At 39.3% G+C, this 12,576-nt stretch overlaps 1 protein-coding gene across 9 annotated transcripts in view; it reads right to left on the bottom strand.

Moving 5' to 3' along the window:
* Nucleotides 1–296: 296 nt before the first annotated feature.
* Nucleotides 297–12,576, bottom strand: part of ARL15 (ADP ribosylation factor like GTPase 15) — a 435,728-nt gene continuing 423,448 nt past the window's right edge. For 5 of the 9 annotated variants that reach the window (XM_057495239.1, XM_036900376.2, XM_057495243.1 and 2 more), the window contains one exon: nucleotides 297–2,954. In XM_057495239.1, coding sequence (XP_057351222.1) covers nucleotides 2,802–2,954 — 153 coding nt within the window. In that variant the 3' untranslated portion in view covers nucleotides 297–2,801. Of the gene's footprint in view, nucleotides 2,955–8,883; nucleotides 9,102–12,576 lie in introns of those variants that run through there. The other 4 variants (XR_008995006.1, XR_008995007.1, XR_008995004.1 and 1 more) reach the window with 3 other exon arrangements.

The raw sequence follows: 12,576 nt of genomic DNA, 5'->3' as shown, positions 1-12,576 counted from the left end.
TGATGTTATGACTGAAGGATGACACTTCACATTAACATCTTGGCTCTGCACGCTCATTCTCAAGGGATGGCTCCACTGAAAGTAAATTGCTGCTGAAAACAAACCAATTGGAAAAGACACTTGCTTTTTTTTTTGTCTTTAAGGTTTTCACAACGGCTTCAAAGGAAATGTGAATTATCATTTATTTTGACCCATGAGCAGCAGAACTTATTTTGAAGACTTAAATAGGCAATACAAATGTAAACAGAAATCTAGGACTCCCAAATGCTAAAGCTAAAAGGAGTCAGTCTGAAAACATCAATTCTACTCAGCGTTTATTTTCACTTGAAGATAGTGGAAATCATATATAAATCACGGACAATATGAGTTCTTCTTGCCTGGCAATTGTCCACATGAATCTGTTAACCTCTAAGTATAGATACAGTGTTAACAGAAAGACAGGGCAAGATGGCAGTTAATTAGCAACCAAAACTACAAACTACAATAGATACAAAGTTTTGTTATATAAATTAATTGCCATTACAAAAAGGCAACTGCTTTGGCTAAGAAGGTACAAAAACTGGTAACTTCCATAAATATAACAAGAAGCTAAGTGAATACATAACAGGCTGTTTTTCCCATATAATATTTGAATATGCAAACGAAGACACCTGTGGCACTTTAATGAAAGTAGGAATAAGGCATACACACAACCACCACCCACCACCCACCCCCACACACCCAGCCAAGCCCCCTCCCCTCCCCACAAGTGGATTTCCAAAACATGGCAAATTCTAGGGTTACAAGGACAGGATGCCACACGGAAGCAGCAAGACGGCGAGCTCCGAACTGCTAGACAAAGAAGGAGCCTTATTGACAGTTGTACAGCATTAGGCGTCAGACAGAAACTTGTCAAAAACAGCTGTTGTTGGGAACTGATTGATAATGTTTTCATTCTGATGGCTGAGACACTGCAGACAGTCATGGGTCTGAGAAGAAGCCCATCACTGGCGCACAAATGAACACACACACACACAGACAACGGGAAGTCATTTAACAGATGGCTTAGGAGGACTCAGCCACAGTATCTTAAAAAGACAACATGCTACATTTAATGAACTTGCAGAGGAAGCAATGCCTAATGATCATTTATTTTTCATAGAAGATGAGCACATCAGGACAAAATAAAAGCAGAAATTGTGTAACTGGTCGTCAGAATAAAAGTTTTGTGCTGCTCACAGATTACATGGTGTAAAAATATTCAAGGATGCTGTAGACAAAATTGAATATGAATTTTTTTGATCCATGCCATTTAAAAAAAGCTTCAGGAAGTATTCGATGTTTCAAAGGTAATGATTTCATTAAGATCCACCTATGGGATTATATTTGAGTGATGTACATCTCTGGAGAATTACAAGGGTAATATCACCCTGTAACACGGTGTGAACCTGCAGTATTTGGGAATCAGTCCATGCTACCTAAAAACTACAAACATGTTTTTATTGCAGATGAAGGGAGCAGTTTTTCTAACATTTGGCCACTTTGTATTTTCAGTGGTCAAAAAAATCTACAAAACGTGCCAAAGAATATTTCCTCCCTAAACCTCAATATCCATTAGATTATTTCTGATTTAGAAAAGGTCAAAGGCGCCAAACTTTAATAAAACTGTACAGTTATCTCTGCATAATTTTGTCATTTAAGTTATGTAAAAAAAAAAAATCAGTTCCAAAGACTGAATTGGGGCCCTAAAATGATTTATTTACTGCAGCCCCAGCACATTTTTAAGGGCTCATTGAAACCCCTGAAAATAGAGGTTTATAATAGAAATACTGGTAGACTTTTAATTACTAGTTGGAGACATTAACTGACTCCATTAAACTACATTAGCACTTAATGAATGAATATACAGAAAAGGCTGTCTGTGTTATACTTGTCAAATCCATGCCAGCTTAAACCCTAGTTGGTATCAACTATACTTCATTAGGCTGTTCTTACATTTTTTTCTGTTATTTTAAAAATTATTTTCTCTCTTCCAATCAGATACTGAAGATTTTTAGAAAAAGATACCTACATTATGTTGCAGCTTGACTTTATGCAGGGTAATCTTTCCATTAAAAAAACATCTGAGGACTTGATGAAACAGTAATCAATGTTGCATGCATTGTGCCTAAATTTCCTCTCTCTTCTCAAAAACTAAAACAATGTCTTTGCTCTTAAAAGGGGGGAGTGAGACTTCACATGTCAACAAGGAAACTATGGCAGGATATTCCTTTCCCATAAGGTGATTAATTGAAGTTTTTAGTGCTAATTTTCCTTTCATAATCTATAAGGCCAGTAGACAAAAAGCTAAAAGATAAACTAAAATAAAAATCCCAAGAGACCTTGAAAACAATATACATATTATGGGGAGTCCTAGTCACATAATACTGCACGTCCAAACCCAGGGAAAATGAGTCAAAGTTCTGAGTCTCCCTGAGTCCTTCATAAGGGATTTGATTTCTGTGAGCCATGAATTCCACTCATTTTAGCACAGAGTATAGAAGAGACGCTTAGAACAACAGAAGGAAAAGACATGCGGTGAAGATAATTAGTGGTAAACAGAGAATAAATTCTCTCTCAGTAGTGTGTACTTGACGGTAATGCTGATGATAGTTCACCTGCTATACAGAATATTCACTTTCACAGAGAGATGGGAGTCTGAGGACAACTAGAGGAAAATAGATATTGAAGCCATTATAGTCTTGATGCCAAAATAAAATTAAAATGAGAAACTAACATGATAGGTTCAAGGCCTTCTGGGAACCCGTTTTCTTTGCCAGATTTCACATTCTTACAGCTTCATGATCTTTTTCTTCTAACAAATTTATCAGCTGAGAGAAGCTGTCTTTCAGTGCATCCATGTCATCCAGCGAGCAGGGCTGCAGAATCCAGCGTTTTCCGCGTGCAAGTGGTTCAAGTTCAAAATATTTTTTGACCTTAGAGGGGGAAAGATAAATATGTTATTAATTATATCAGAACCTTTCTCATTCCAAAATTGTGAGAGTGATGAAGTAGGGGGATTTCAAAGAGAACTTATAGGAATAGTGATGCCTACGACTTTGTAGAATTCCATCCATAGCTGTTATTATAATGTGGGTCATATGTTGTGACCTAGGAGTGTTTTCTTGAGGGGTGAATGACCCACTTGCAAGCCACCATTTCACCCATACACTTATGAGCATGGGAGGTCCGATGAAGCCTAAGAAAGAATTATATGCACCATGGCACAGGGCAAAATACACTGCAGACCCCAAAATGATTCAATTCCATCAACATAACCCTAGCAGTGCAGCATCCACTACATCACCCTGATAGTTTATTAAATTGGTGAAAACCTATAGTACGTATTATGTCAATTATATGGACTATCAAACATATACACCAACACATACACATATACTAATGTATACAAATACACTAAATAATCTTTGCTCTGTCCCCCCTAAATTCTAGTATCTATATTTGAGACCTGGGGAAGCACTGTTTAGAAAAGAGGATGGAAATCAAGTGTATAGATATGTATACGTGAACGTGAACTACATACAGACATAAAGTCTACCAACTATTTTTTTCCCCCGAGTCCTGAATTTTCAGGAGGGAAAAATCAAGACCTTATAAATGGTAAGTAGAACAGAGAATTTGCTGTCTTAAAAACCTGTTTGATTAATAACCAGTCACAAGCCACTCTTAGTATACTACTTAGGATACCGACCAATAGCATCCATGATCACCAATTCCTGACTGCAAATAAACACCAAATTATTATGACTTCCAGAAGAATCGATCATCTTCTTTCAAAGGGTATGATAAAGTACAAAGTTCACAAAGCTCCTCTCTCTCTCTCTCTCTCTCTCTCTCTCTCTCCCCCTCCCCACAACACTGTATCATACAAGAAGAGAATATTGTATTTATAGCCCAGCAAAGTTTAAATAACATAAAATACAACCAATAGCAACATCAGAAGAGGCATTGTTCAAAGACATCCTTGGTCAACAAATTTCATTAAATCCCATGTGCCATGGAAAATTCCAAGGTCTTACCTTAGTCAATATCTGACCTAAGGAAAAATATGTCGTATGCCATTAACCGTATGCCATTCCTAAATGCATTTTCATTTTGTCTTTTTCATCACAAGCCAGACTATTTTTAGTAACAGCAGAGATACACTATCCAATGTAGGGTTAATGCACATTTTTTCATGGGAACAAGAAAATATATGTAAGAAATACTAAGTGTTTATGCTAACTTAGCAACAAGTATGTTAACATTTTAGGGTTCAAGTGTGACACAAAAGACCTCCTATAGATATCTGCAAATTAGTAATAAATATGACAGGCATATCTTGGAGATGTTGTAGGTTCAATTCCAAACCACTGCAAAAAAGTGAATATTGCAATAAACTGAGTGAAACCATTATTTTGCTTTCCCAGTACATATTAAAATTATATATAATCTTTTCAATGGTGGAGGGTCTTCCCTCAAGGTTGATAGCTGCTGACAGATCAGGGTGCTGATGTTGGAGTGGCTCTGGCAATTTCTTAAAATAAGACAAAGTTTGCTGCATTCATTGACTTGTCCTTTCATGAATGATTTCTCTGTTAGCATAGAATGCTGTTTGTTAGCATTTTACACACAGTAGAACTTCTTTAAAAATTAAAGTCAATCCTCTCAAACCCTGCCGCTGCCTCAACTAAGCGTATGTAATGTTCTAAATTCCTTGTTGTCATTTCACAGATCTTCACAGCATCTTTACCAGGGGTGCTTCCATCTCCCCACAAAGAGTGAATCATCATGAAGTTTCCATCTCAAGAAACCACTTTCTTTGCTCATCCATAAGCAACTTGTCATCCATTCAAGTTTGATCATGAAATGCAGCAATTCAGTCACATCTTTAGCTTCTACTTCTACTTCTAGTTCTCTTGCTATTTCTACCACATCTGCACTTACTTCCTCCACTGAGATGAAATCATCCTCCAAGTCATCCATGAAGGCTGGAATCAGCTTCTTCCAAATTCCTGTTCGTGTTGACCACTTCCCATGAATCACACGCGTTCCTAATGGCATCTAGAATGGTGAATCCTTTCCAGGAGGTTTTCAATTGACTTGCCCAAAACCATCAGGAGAATGACTATGTATGACAGCTATAGTCTCATGGTCTGTATTTCTTCAATAATAAGACTTGAAAGTTGAAATCACTCCTTGATCCATGGGCTGCATAGTGGATGTTGTGTTAGCAGGCATGAAAACAGCTAATTCATTGTCCATCTCCATCAGAGCTCCTGGGTGACCAGGTGCATTGTCCACGAGCAGACATATTTTGAAAAGGATCTTCTTTTTCTGAGCAGATCTCAACTGTTGGCCTAAAATACTCAATAAACCTTGTTGTAAACAGATGTGCTGTCCAGGCTCTGTTGTTCTATTTGCAGAACACAGGCAGAGTAGATTTAGCATAATTCTTAAGGGCCCTAGGATTTCTGGAATGGTCAGTGAGCATTGGCTTCAACTTAAAGTCACCCCTAACAAGAGAGTCAGCCTGCCTTTGAAGCTCTGAAGCCAGAATTGACTTTTCTGTAGCTATGAAAATCCTAGATGGCATCTTCTGGCAACAGAAGCAATTAGAACATACATAGCATTTACCAATTAAGTTCACCATCTATGTGGGCACAGTCTGTGGCACCCCAAAACAATTTCAATAGTAACATCAAAGATTGCTGATAACAGAATCACCATTATAAATATAATAATGAAAAAGTTTCAAATATTGTGAGAATTACCAAAATGTGATGCAGAGCCACAAAGTGAGCAATTGCTGATACAAAAACGGTGCTGACAGATTTGCTCATGCAGGGTTGCCACAAACCTTCAATACAGTGAGGTACAATAAAATGAGGTATACCTGCACTACCACTAAAAAAAAAAAGAAACCTGTGAGAATGGATGGACTCATTAATTTTGATTCTGAAGAGTAATGAAAATCTCATTATAGATGAGAAAATGGGTGCACAACTTCAGGAAAATATTATTTTACAAATCATGTTAAGAGGATTCCCCTTATGAAAATGAAAACTCCGTTCTTTTAATTTCTTTTTTTGTAGAGCACTGATAACAACTTACTTCCAAGAGAATCTGAAATTGCTTGTGCAATTACCACAACCGGGGGCCCAGGCTGACCCATGGAGGGAGGCCTTTCCAGCCAGCCGACCAAGAGAGTCACTGGCCAGCAGGGGGAGAGAAGAGTTGGCAGGAGAGACAGGTAGGGAACACGTTTAAGTCTACAGCTAGGAGGAAGAGCTGGCCGCTCTAAAGAGCTGAAAATCAGAGATGTCAGTCTCCTTGCTTTTCCCACAAAGTGTGGTTTCAGACTGCACCACTGAATGCAGAAATGAGGACCCCCTTGCTTATTATATAACCCAGTATTTCATCGATAATTTCTCCCTGTCAAGATGGGACAGCATATAACGTTCAACTTCTGGCACATGAAGGAAGTTGTACCCTTACCACATTTTATAGCCTCAAATGTGAAGGGGCAGCATTTTATGTATTCAAAATGACTGGGAAAAGTACTGGTGCTAAGAAATTCAATAACATTAAAATAAAGGAAAGGGCGAATACGGTGAGTGTATATTATTGACAATACTTCCAAATGATTCATTCAAAAATTCACAGAACTGATCCTGGTAGCATAAAAACAGCTAATTTGAAAGCAAGGTTAGACTTAAATAATCACAAACTATAACTTGAGATATTTTGCAATATGTACCAGACACACACAAAACCAGTAAGGTTTTTAGCTACCCATTAGGTTAGTTCCTAGGCAACTGAAAATATAGCCTATCATGTAGGCACACTTGGGAGATAATAAAGATGTCTGAAGGTAGTTATGCTTCTGAAGTTGTTCCTGCTGAATATTAAACTTGAGAAGGAAATGGAAGCTTTGATTACAGGGTAGTCACCCATAAAGGAGCCGAGTCGGGTGGAGCTGACAAATATGGCTGAGCAGCATAAGATTTTCAGATCTGTAACCTAAGGGGGTCAAACCCTGCCACCTTCACCCTACTGGTATCCAAGTGATTCTGCACCACTCTACATTTATAATATCAATTTTAAAACAAGCTTGGTGTCCCGGTGATCATCAAGTATGGTGAGTAACCAGGTTTGCTACTGGAACATAGCTTTTCATTATCAGAGTTTCATGTATCTAAAAACAAAGAATACAATGCGTGAGAGGGGAAGATGAAGACTTAATGCTCTGATTTGACTCAAACTTTTTTCTTCAGAATGAATATTTTTATTTAGTTTTCTTACATTAACCTGAACTTTAAATTCTACCTTCTCTGTAATATTACAATAAAAATTATTAGTCCCATTTTGACTAGTCCACCCATTGTTTTTTTTGTCCTTCTATGTGCTGATGGAAATTTTAAAGAAAGGTGTTTTGAGTGTGACTAACATAGATCAAATGCTCACGTCTGGTATTTTTAATGTTAAAAAAAAAACTGGCTATGATACAAGGATCAATTTTTTTTTCATGATGGATATAATTATTTAAAGGTTATTTTCTTATGAAGATAAAAGTTTTCCCAATGACTCAAGAGAAAATGAACCTAAGTCCTCTGAATACTTGATCAGCTGCTCAAGTGTCCTGCTTAACTGGAAACTGCTGTAATAAGATGTTGGTGGATGTTTCGAATTGGCTTCTGGGGATGGCACTGGAGGAATGACATCAGAATACAGCTGCCTGGCAGCTTGTGGTCATTAGGTATTTTCGGGATAGCCACAGAGAGTGGGCATGTGTTAGTGGCCATGTGTCCACCCCAGAGGTAGGAAATCAAAGCCACCATGAGAAGTCAACCTATTGAGCTGTGTCGCCCGAGCCCTTCCTCACTCAGGCAACTGCAGGGTGATGGGCATTACTGCATTCCATGACTCACATGTTGCATTTACTGTAAAGTCCTCATATAACAGAGATAGACTGGCACCACCTCATTGCTGCTCATGTTTGTAGCAGCTGTGAAACCTGTGAGACATTACACAGCACAGGAGACCTACTCATTGGGTAGGAGATGTCCATTATGCTTCCTTGGGAAGAGAAATAATAAAAACAATCCTTTCCTACTTACCAGACCTCTAATGGGGTTATGTGATGATACTCACTGATGTCTCTATCTTGCCCTCACTTCACTTTCAAAAATTGTATTTTCAATTCTTGCAAACTTACTGTGATTATATTTCTAGAAACACATAAATAGTTTCTGAACTGCAACATAGGTCTTTCCTTTTTACAAACCTGTAAACCTCATTGTATTTATAATGATAAGCTGCTTGTTTTTCCTGTTTTTTTTTTTCTTAAACCCCATAAATAGTGTGTGCCCAGAGTTGGCCTCATTTTCCTTTAAACAGTCTAGGGAACAGGGGCCTAGAACAGTCCAGAAGGGATTAGTGTTTTTATGTGACCCAGAGTTTTAAGCTCAGACATTTATAAATGGTGTTTGGACCCATCTGAATGTGGTGAGACATTAAAAAGAGAGTTAGGGTATGTGACAATCCTTCACTGCATGGGACTGTGCTGTGCAACCTAGAATTCATCACCTTCATTCTAGTGAACTCAGTGTCATTAGCACCAACCCGTCATTGCTATAGCTAAAAGCGCCCCACACCCTCCCATGTCCAGAGTACCATCTGCGCTGGCCCTGTCCCTAGTGATGCAGGTATCTCTTACTCCTGTCTGGGGCTATTGGCTTATTTTTGCACACATTCCCCACTGGAGACAGGAGCTGGATATTTGCTCAGCCCATACTTCACCACATCCCCACCTACAACACAACACATATATTCCCCCTGTGGAAAACTAGCAGATTAACAACAGACCCCTTTTAAGCTTGAGGGTGCCTGTGGTGGGAATGAGGATCAGTATAAGGAGCTTGGGAAATCTGCATCCTGAAAGTTGGCTTCCCACAACATCATTCATTCAAACACCATGTCTTGAGTGAGACTGGTGAGGGCCGGCAAAGGCAGTGTGGGCTTCAGTGAGCCACCAGCGCTCCACTTGCCAGTGGATGGGGGCCCGTGAGTAGAGCAGAATACTGTAAAACAAAAACAGAACAGAAACAACAGCCTGACAAGGGAGCTGTCCTCACTGTGTGTATTATAAGATTACAAGATCCCACCCCACCCAGGCTTCTCAGTGACCATAAAATACTGTTTAATACTATACAGCTTACTAAAGGCTCTTCACTCATTTACAGCACTCTGACAATATTTCAACTGGGAGAAAAGCCAATGAAGAGGGATATGATTATTAGAATAATTCTTAAATCATGGTAAGTCAATTTGAAAAAGAAGAATCTTGGTAGAGGACTGTCAAAACAAACTTAAGAAATAAAGGCACATTCATTCTTCATCTCTGGAAGAGGAGTCCAGTCTCATGAAGGAGTCTGGGCTGACAATTTCAGCTCCTTGACTAACAGTGATAGGTCAGCAGCTAAGATAGACGGTAGAGACTATTGGGTGGGTGAGCATTGCAAACCAAATACAGAAAGCCAGAAGAAAGAACTGTGGTTGTGGATTTGACAGGAAGAAGGGCAAGCCCGAGGATGAAGCAAGAGAACGTGACTCAGCAGTCTTGATCCCAGTGGAGTCATTACGGCTTTTTGTCATTTTAAACACACAACATGTCCATTGCACAGTTTGTATTTTTCCAAGAACTACAGGAAGAATGTTTTTTGAGACAAATTCATATTGGGTTTGAACTCTTTTGTCAAAGTGTGGTCTGGATGATGAATTTACCCAGGGCTCCAATTAAGAGGATGCTAAGAGAGCCTGAACAGACTGTGAAACCTTGTAGGATATAGTCCCTGACTGTTAAAAAGGAAGTGGGATTTCCCTCTTCTACACCCTGGTTCCTTACTTGAATCACCAGAGCAGATGCACCTATTGTATTAACAAGTCACAGTGAGGGAAAACATTTGTATGGACATGCTGACTGTGAACTTTCTCTTTCCAACTCCAGGCACAAGGATGTCAAATTGTACTACTCATGAAGTTGGCCATGGTTTGGAGTATTTACACCATGGAAATCTACAAGTGCAACAAATCAGGACTTTTTTCTTCCTGGAGAGTGGGTTGGGTTGTCAAACACCAGCACACCACTGAGTATATACATCTCGTATGTATGTCTGCAAAGGGGCCCTCTAACCTTGCTGTCTTCATTGCAGGAGCTCCTGGACCTCCCCCAAAGTCAGAGGGAACTCTGCCTGCACTGCACCGTGGCTCCAGGATGGGGTCTGGAGGTAGAGAGGCAGGGTTTCCTTAGGATTCTTCAGAGTGCGTTTTTTGGCAGCTTGTTCAAAGAAAGGTTAGTCTAGAGAGAGCAGCACCAGCTGGTGCCTTTTTCACTGTACTGCTTGCAGGATTTTGAAATCCTTAGAAAGGTACTAAATATGTCATTAAAAGCAGAAGTCAATAACACAATTTGCCATAGTCCCAAAGATATACAGTGCAGAATAGATATCACCTACTTCTGAGTACTAATAGGGAACAGAAAAAGACAACTTGATGTTAACCAATACCACAATATTGCTTGGGGAGTGCACATTTATAATGGATGATTGATTTCAAGAACACCAGGTGTAGTTCTGATAAGATGGCTTCTTTAAGCAAAGTGCAGCCGGCCTGACCTTGGAATAATTAAAAACCAGACAATTGCCTACAGGTTATGACCTGTGATTGAGTCTCACTCTCATTAGAAGTCTTCTTGCCCAGTCAGTAACCGCTCATGTGTATAGAATATTATGTTATGACAATAATTACATAGAAACCTTGTTTTCCATCACACAGGAAAACCTGGCATGTCCCACAAGAGCCAAAAAAAATGTTCCCATCTGTCTTGGTGGTAGGGCCTAGGATCTGAAAAACATTCCTGTTTTTTTGCTTCATCTGCTAACCTAGAAGTACAGGACAAATTACATCTATTTTCTCTTTTTGATGTGCCTACAGGGTTTGTTTTATTTTCCTATCCAAAAAGCCTGCTTATCAGTCAACCACTGTGAGGGGCACAAAGAGGCTACAGGTGCTTCCTGTCTTTGGGGATCAATGAAGGACACCCAGTATCCCCAGGCAGACTGCCTCCTCTATCCAGCCGCTCTACCTCGCCCTCCAGAGCCTGGACTGATTCTTGCATGCAGGCCTTTGCTCCAACTCCTGACTCCAACCCAACGTGGGAAGGATCAACCTATAAGTATTCTTATTTTAAGACTTAGCAGGTATGTCCTACCACTCAAGAGGAAGCCTTAATGTAGAAGAAACACCTAAAAGCAGAAGGGGCCTAGTCACTGTGGCCCCTGTTGGTTGCCTCCCAGCACCCTGCCACTAAAACTCCCTGTAAATAAAGTTTTATTGGAACACAGCCACACTTATTCACTTACTGACAGCTGCTTTCTTGCTACAGTGGCAAAGGGGAGTAACAGCTACAGAGGCAGTATGTCCTCCGAAGCCTAGACTACTTACTACTTGGCCCTTGAAAGAAAAAAAAGATGACCACACCCTGGCTAAAGCATTCTGCAGTTTCCTGCTTTGTCCAGCAGGGGCACAAGAAGTGCTTGGGAGAGGCTGGGGAGCCCACCTTCCAGGCCTCAGTGTGACCTCGCTTGCTGGCTCTCCTCTTCCCTGCTTTGGCTCACACTTCGGGGCCACAGAGGAGTTGGCTTTTCTACCTGGCCAGGCTCCACTTAGGGTTTCAGATGCTTTGGATTATAGTCTAGAGGCAGAGAGGGTCATCTCTTAGCAAAGCCATGTTTTTTCCTCTGTGTACAGCCTGGGTTTCTTTTCGTGTGCAGACTTGTTAAAGGCTGCAAGAACCAGCCAGGGCACAGAGTCTGTGACCTGTCAGTTTGAGACCTGTGGCATCCTTTAGGATGGTTTTTAGTGCAGATGAATACTAGTTGTTACTTTGCAGTTTTAAAAGGGAGTATACAACTTACGAAATTTATAATGTCTAGAACTTAGTTCTTCTTGAAGCTGTTATATTCAATCTGAAAACCTTAATATTCTATTTATACATTTGGTAAATTTTAACAATACATTTAGGAGGCTGAGTACTGTTTAGGGCCATTTATAAGCTTAGTTTAATTAACCATTCTTAAACATTTCATTCAACTTTCTTTTTAAGCATTTACTAATAATTAAAACAACCTCAAGTAGGAAAGAATTCTTTTTATTGCCATAAGAATTTTAAAAAATTCTTCCATTAAATTCATAAATTCAATGACTCTTAAGTTCTGGTACTTTCTTAAACTATTTATAAGCTTAATTAAATCCTTATACCTTTCTGTATCACAGGCAGGCCAATTCTGAAATCACATATTTTTAATTATAATTCCAAAGTGAATCTACTAGGTTAATCTATATATAACATATACTTTAAATGAAAGTAATAGTACTGTAGGTTTGATTATTTTATCACTTCTACACTCGTAGTGTTAAACCTTCCAGTGTTAAAAAGACTTTCCTATCATGGAAACAACTTTCCATCCCAGATGAAATGGGTTATCATTCCATGGA

This window comes from Manis pentadactyla, chromosome 2 (genome assembly GCF_030020395.1).
Source record: "Manis pentadactyla isolate mManPen7 chromosome 2, mManPen7.hap1, whole genome shotgun sequence".
Lineage (NCBI taxonomy): Eukaryota > Metazoa > Chordata > Mammalia > Pholidota > Manidae > Manis > Manis pentadactyla.
The sequence above is the reverse complement of the archived record's forward strand: the minus strand, read 5'-3'. Positions and strand labels throughout refer to the sequence as shown.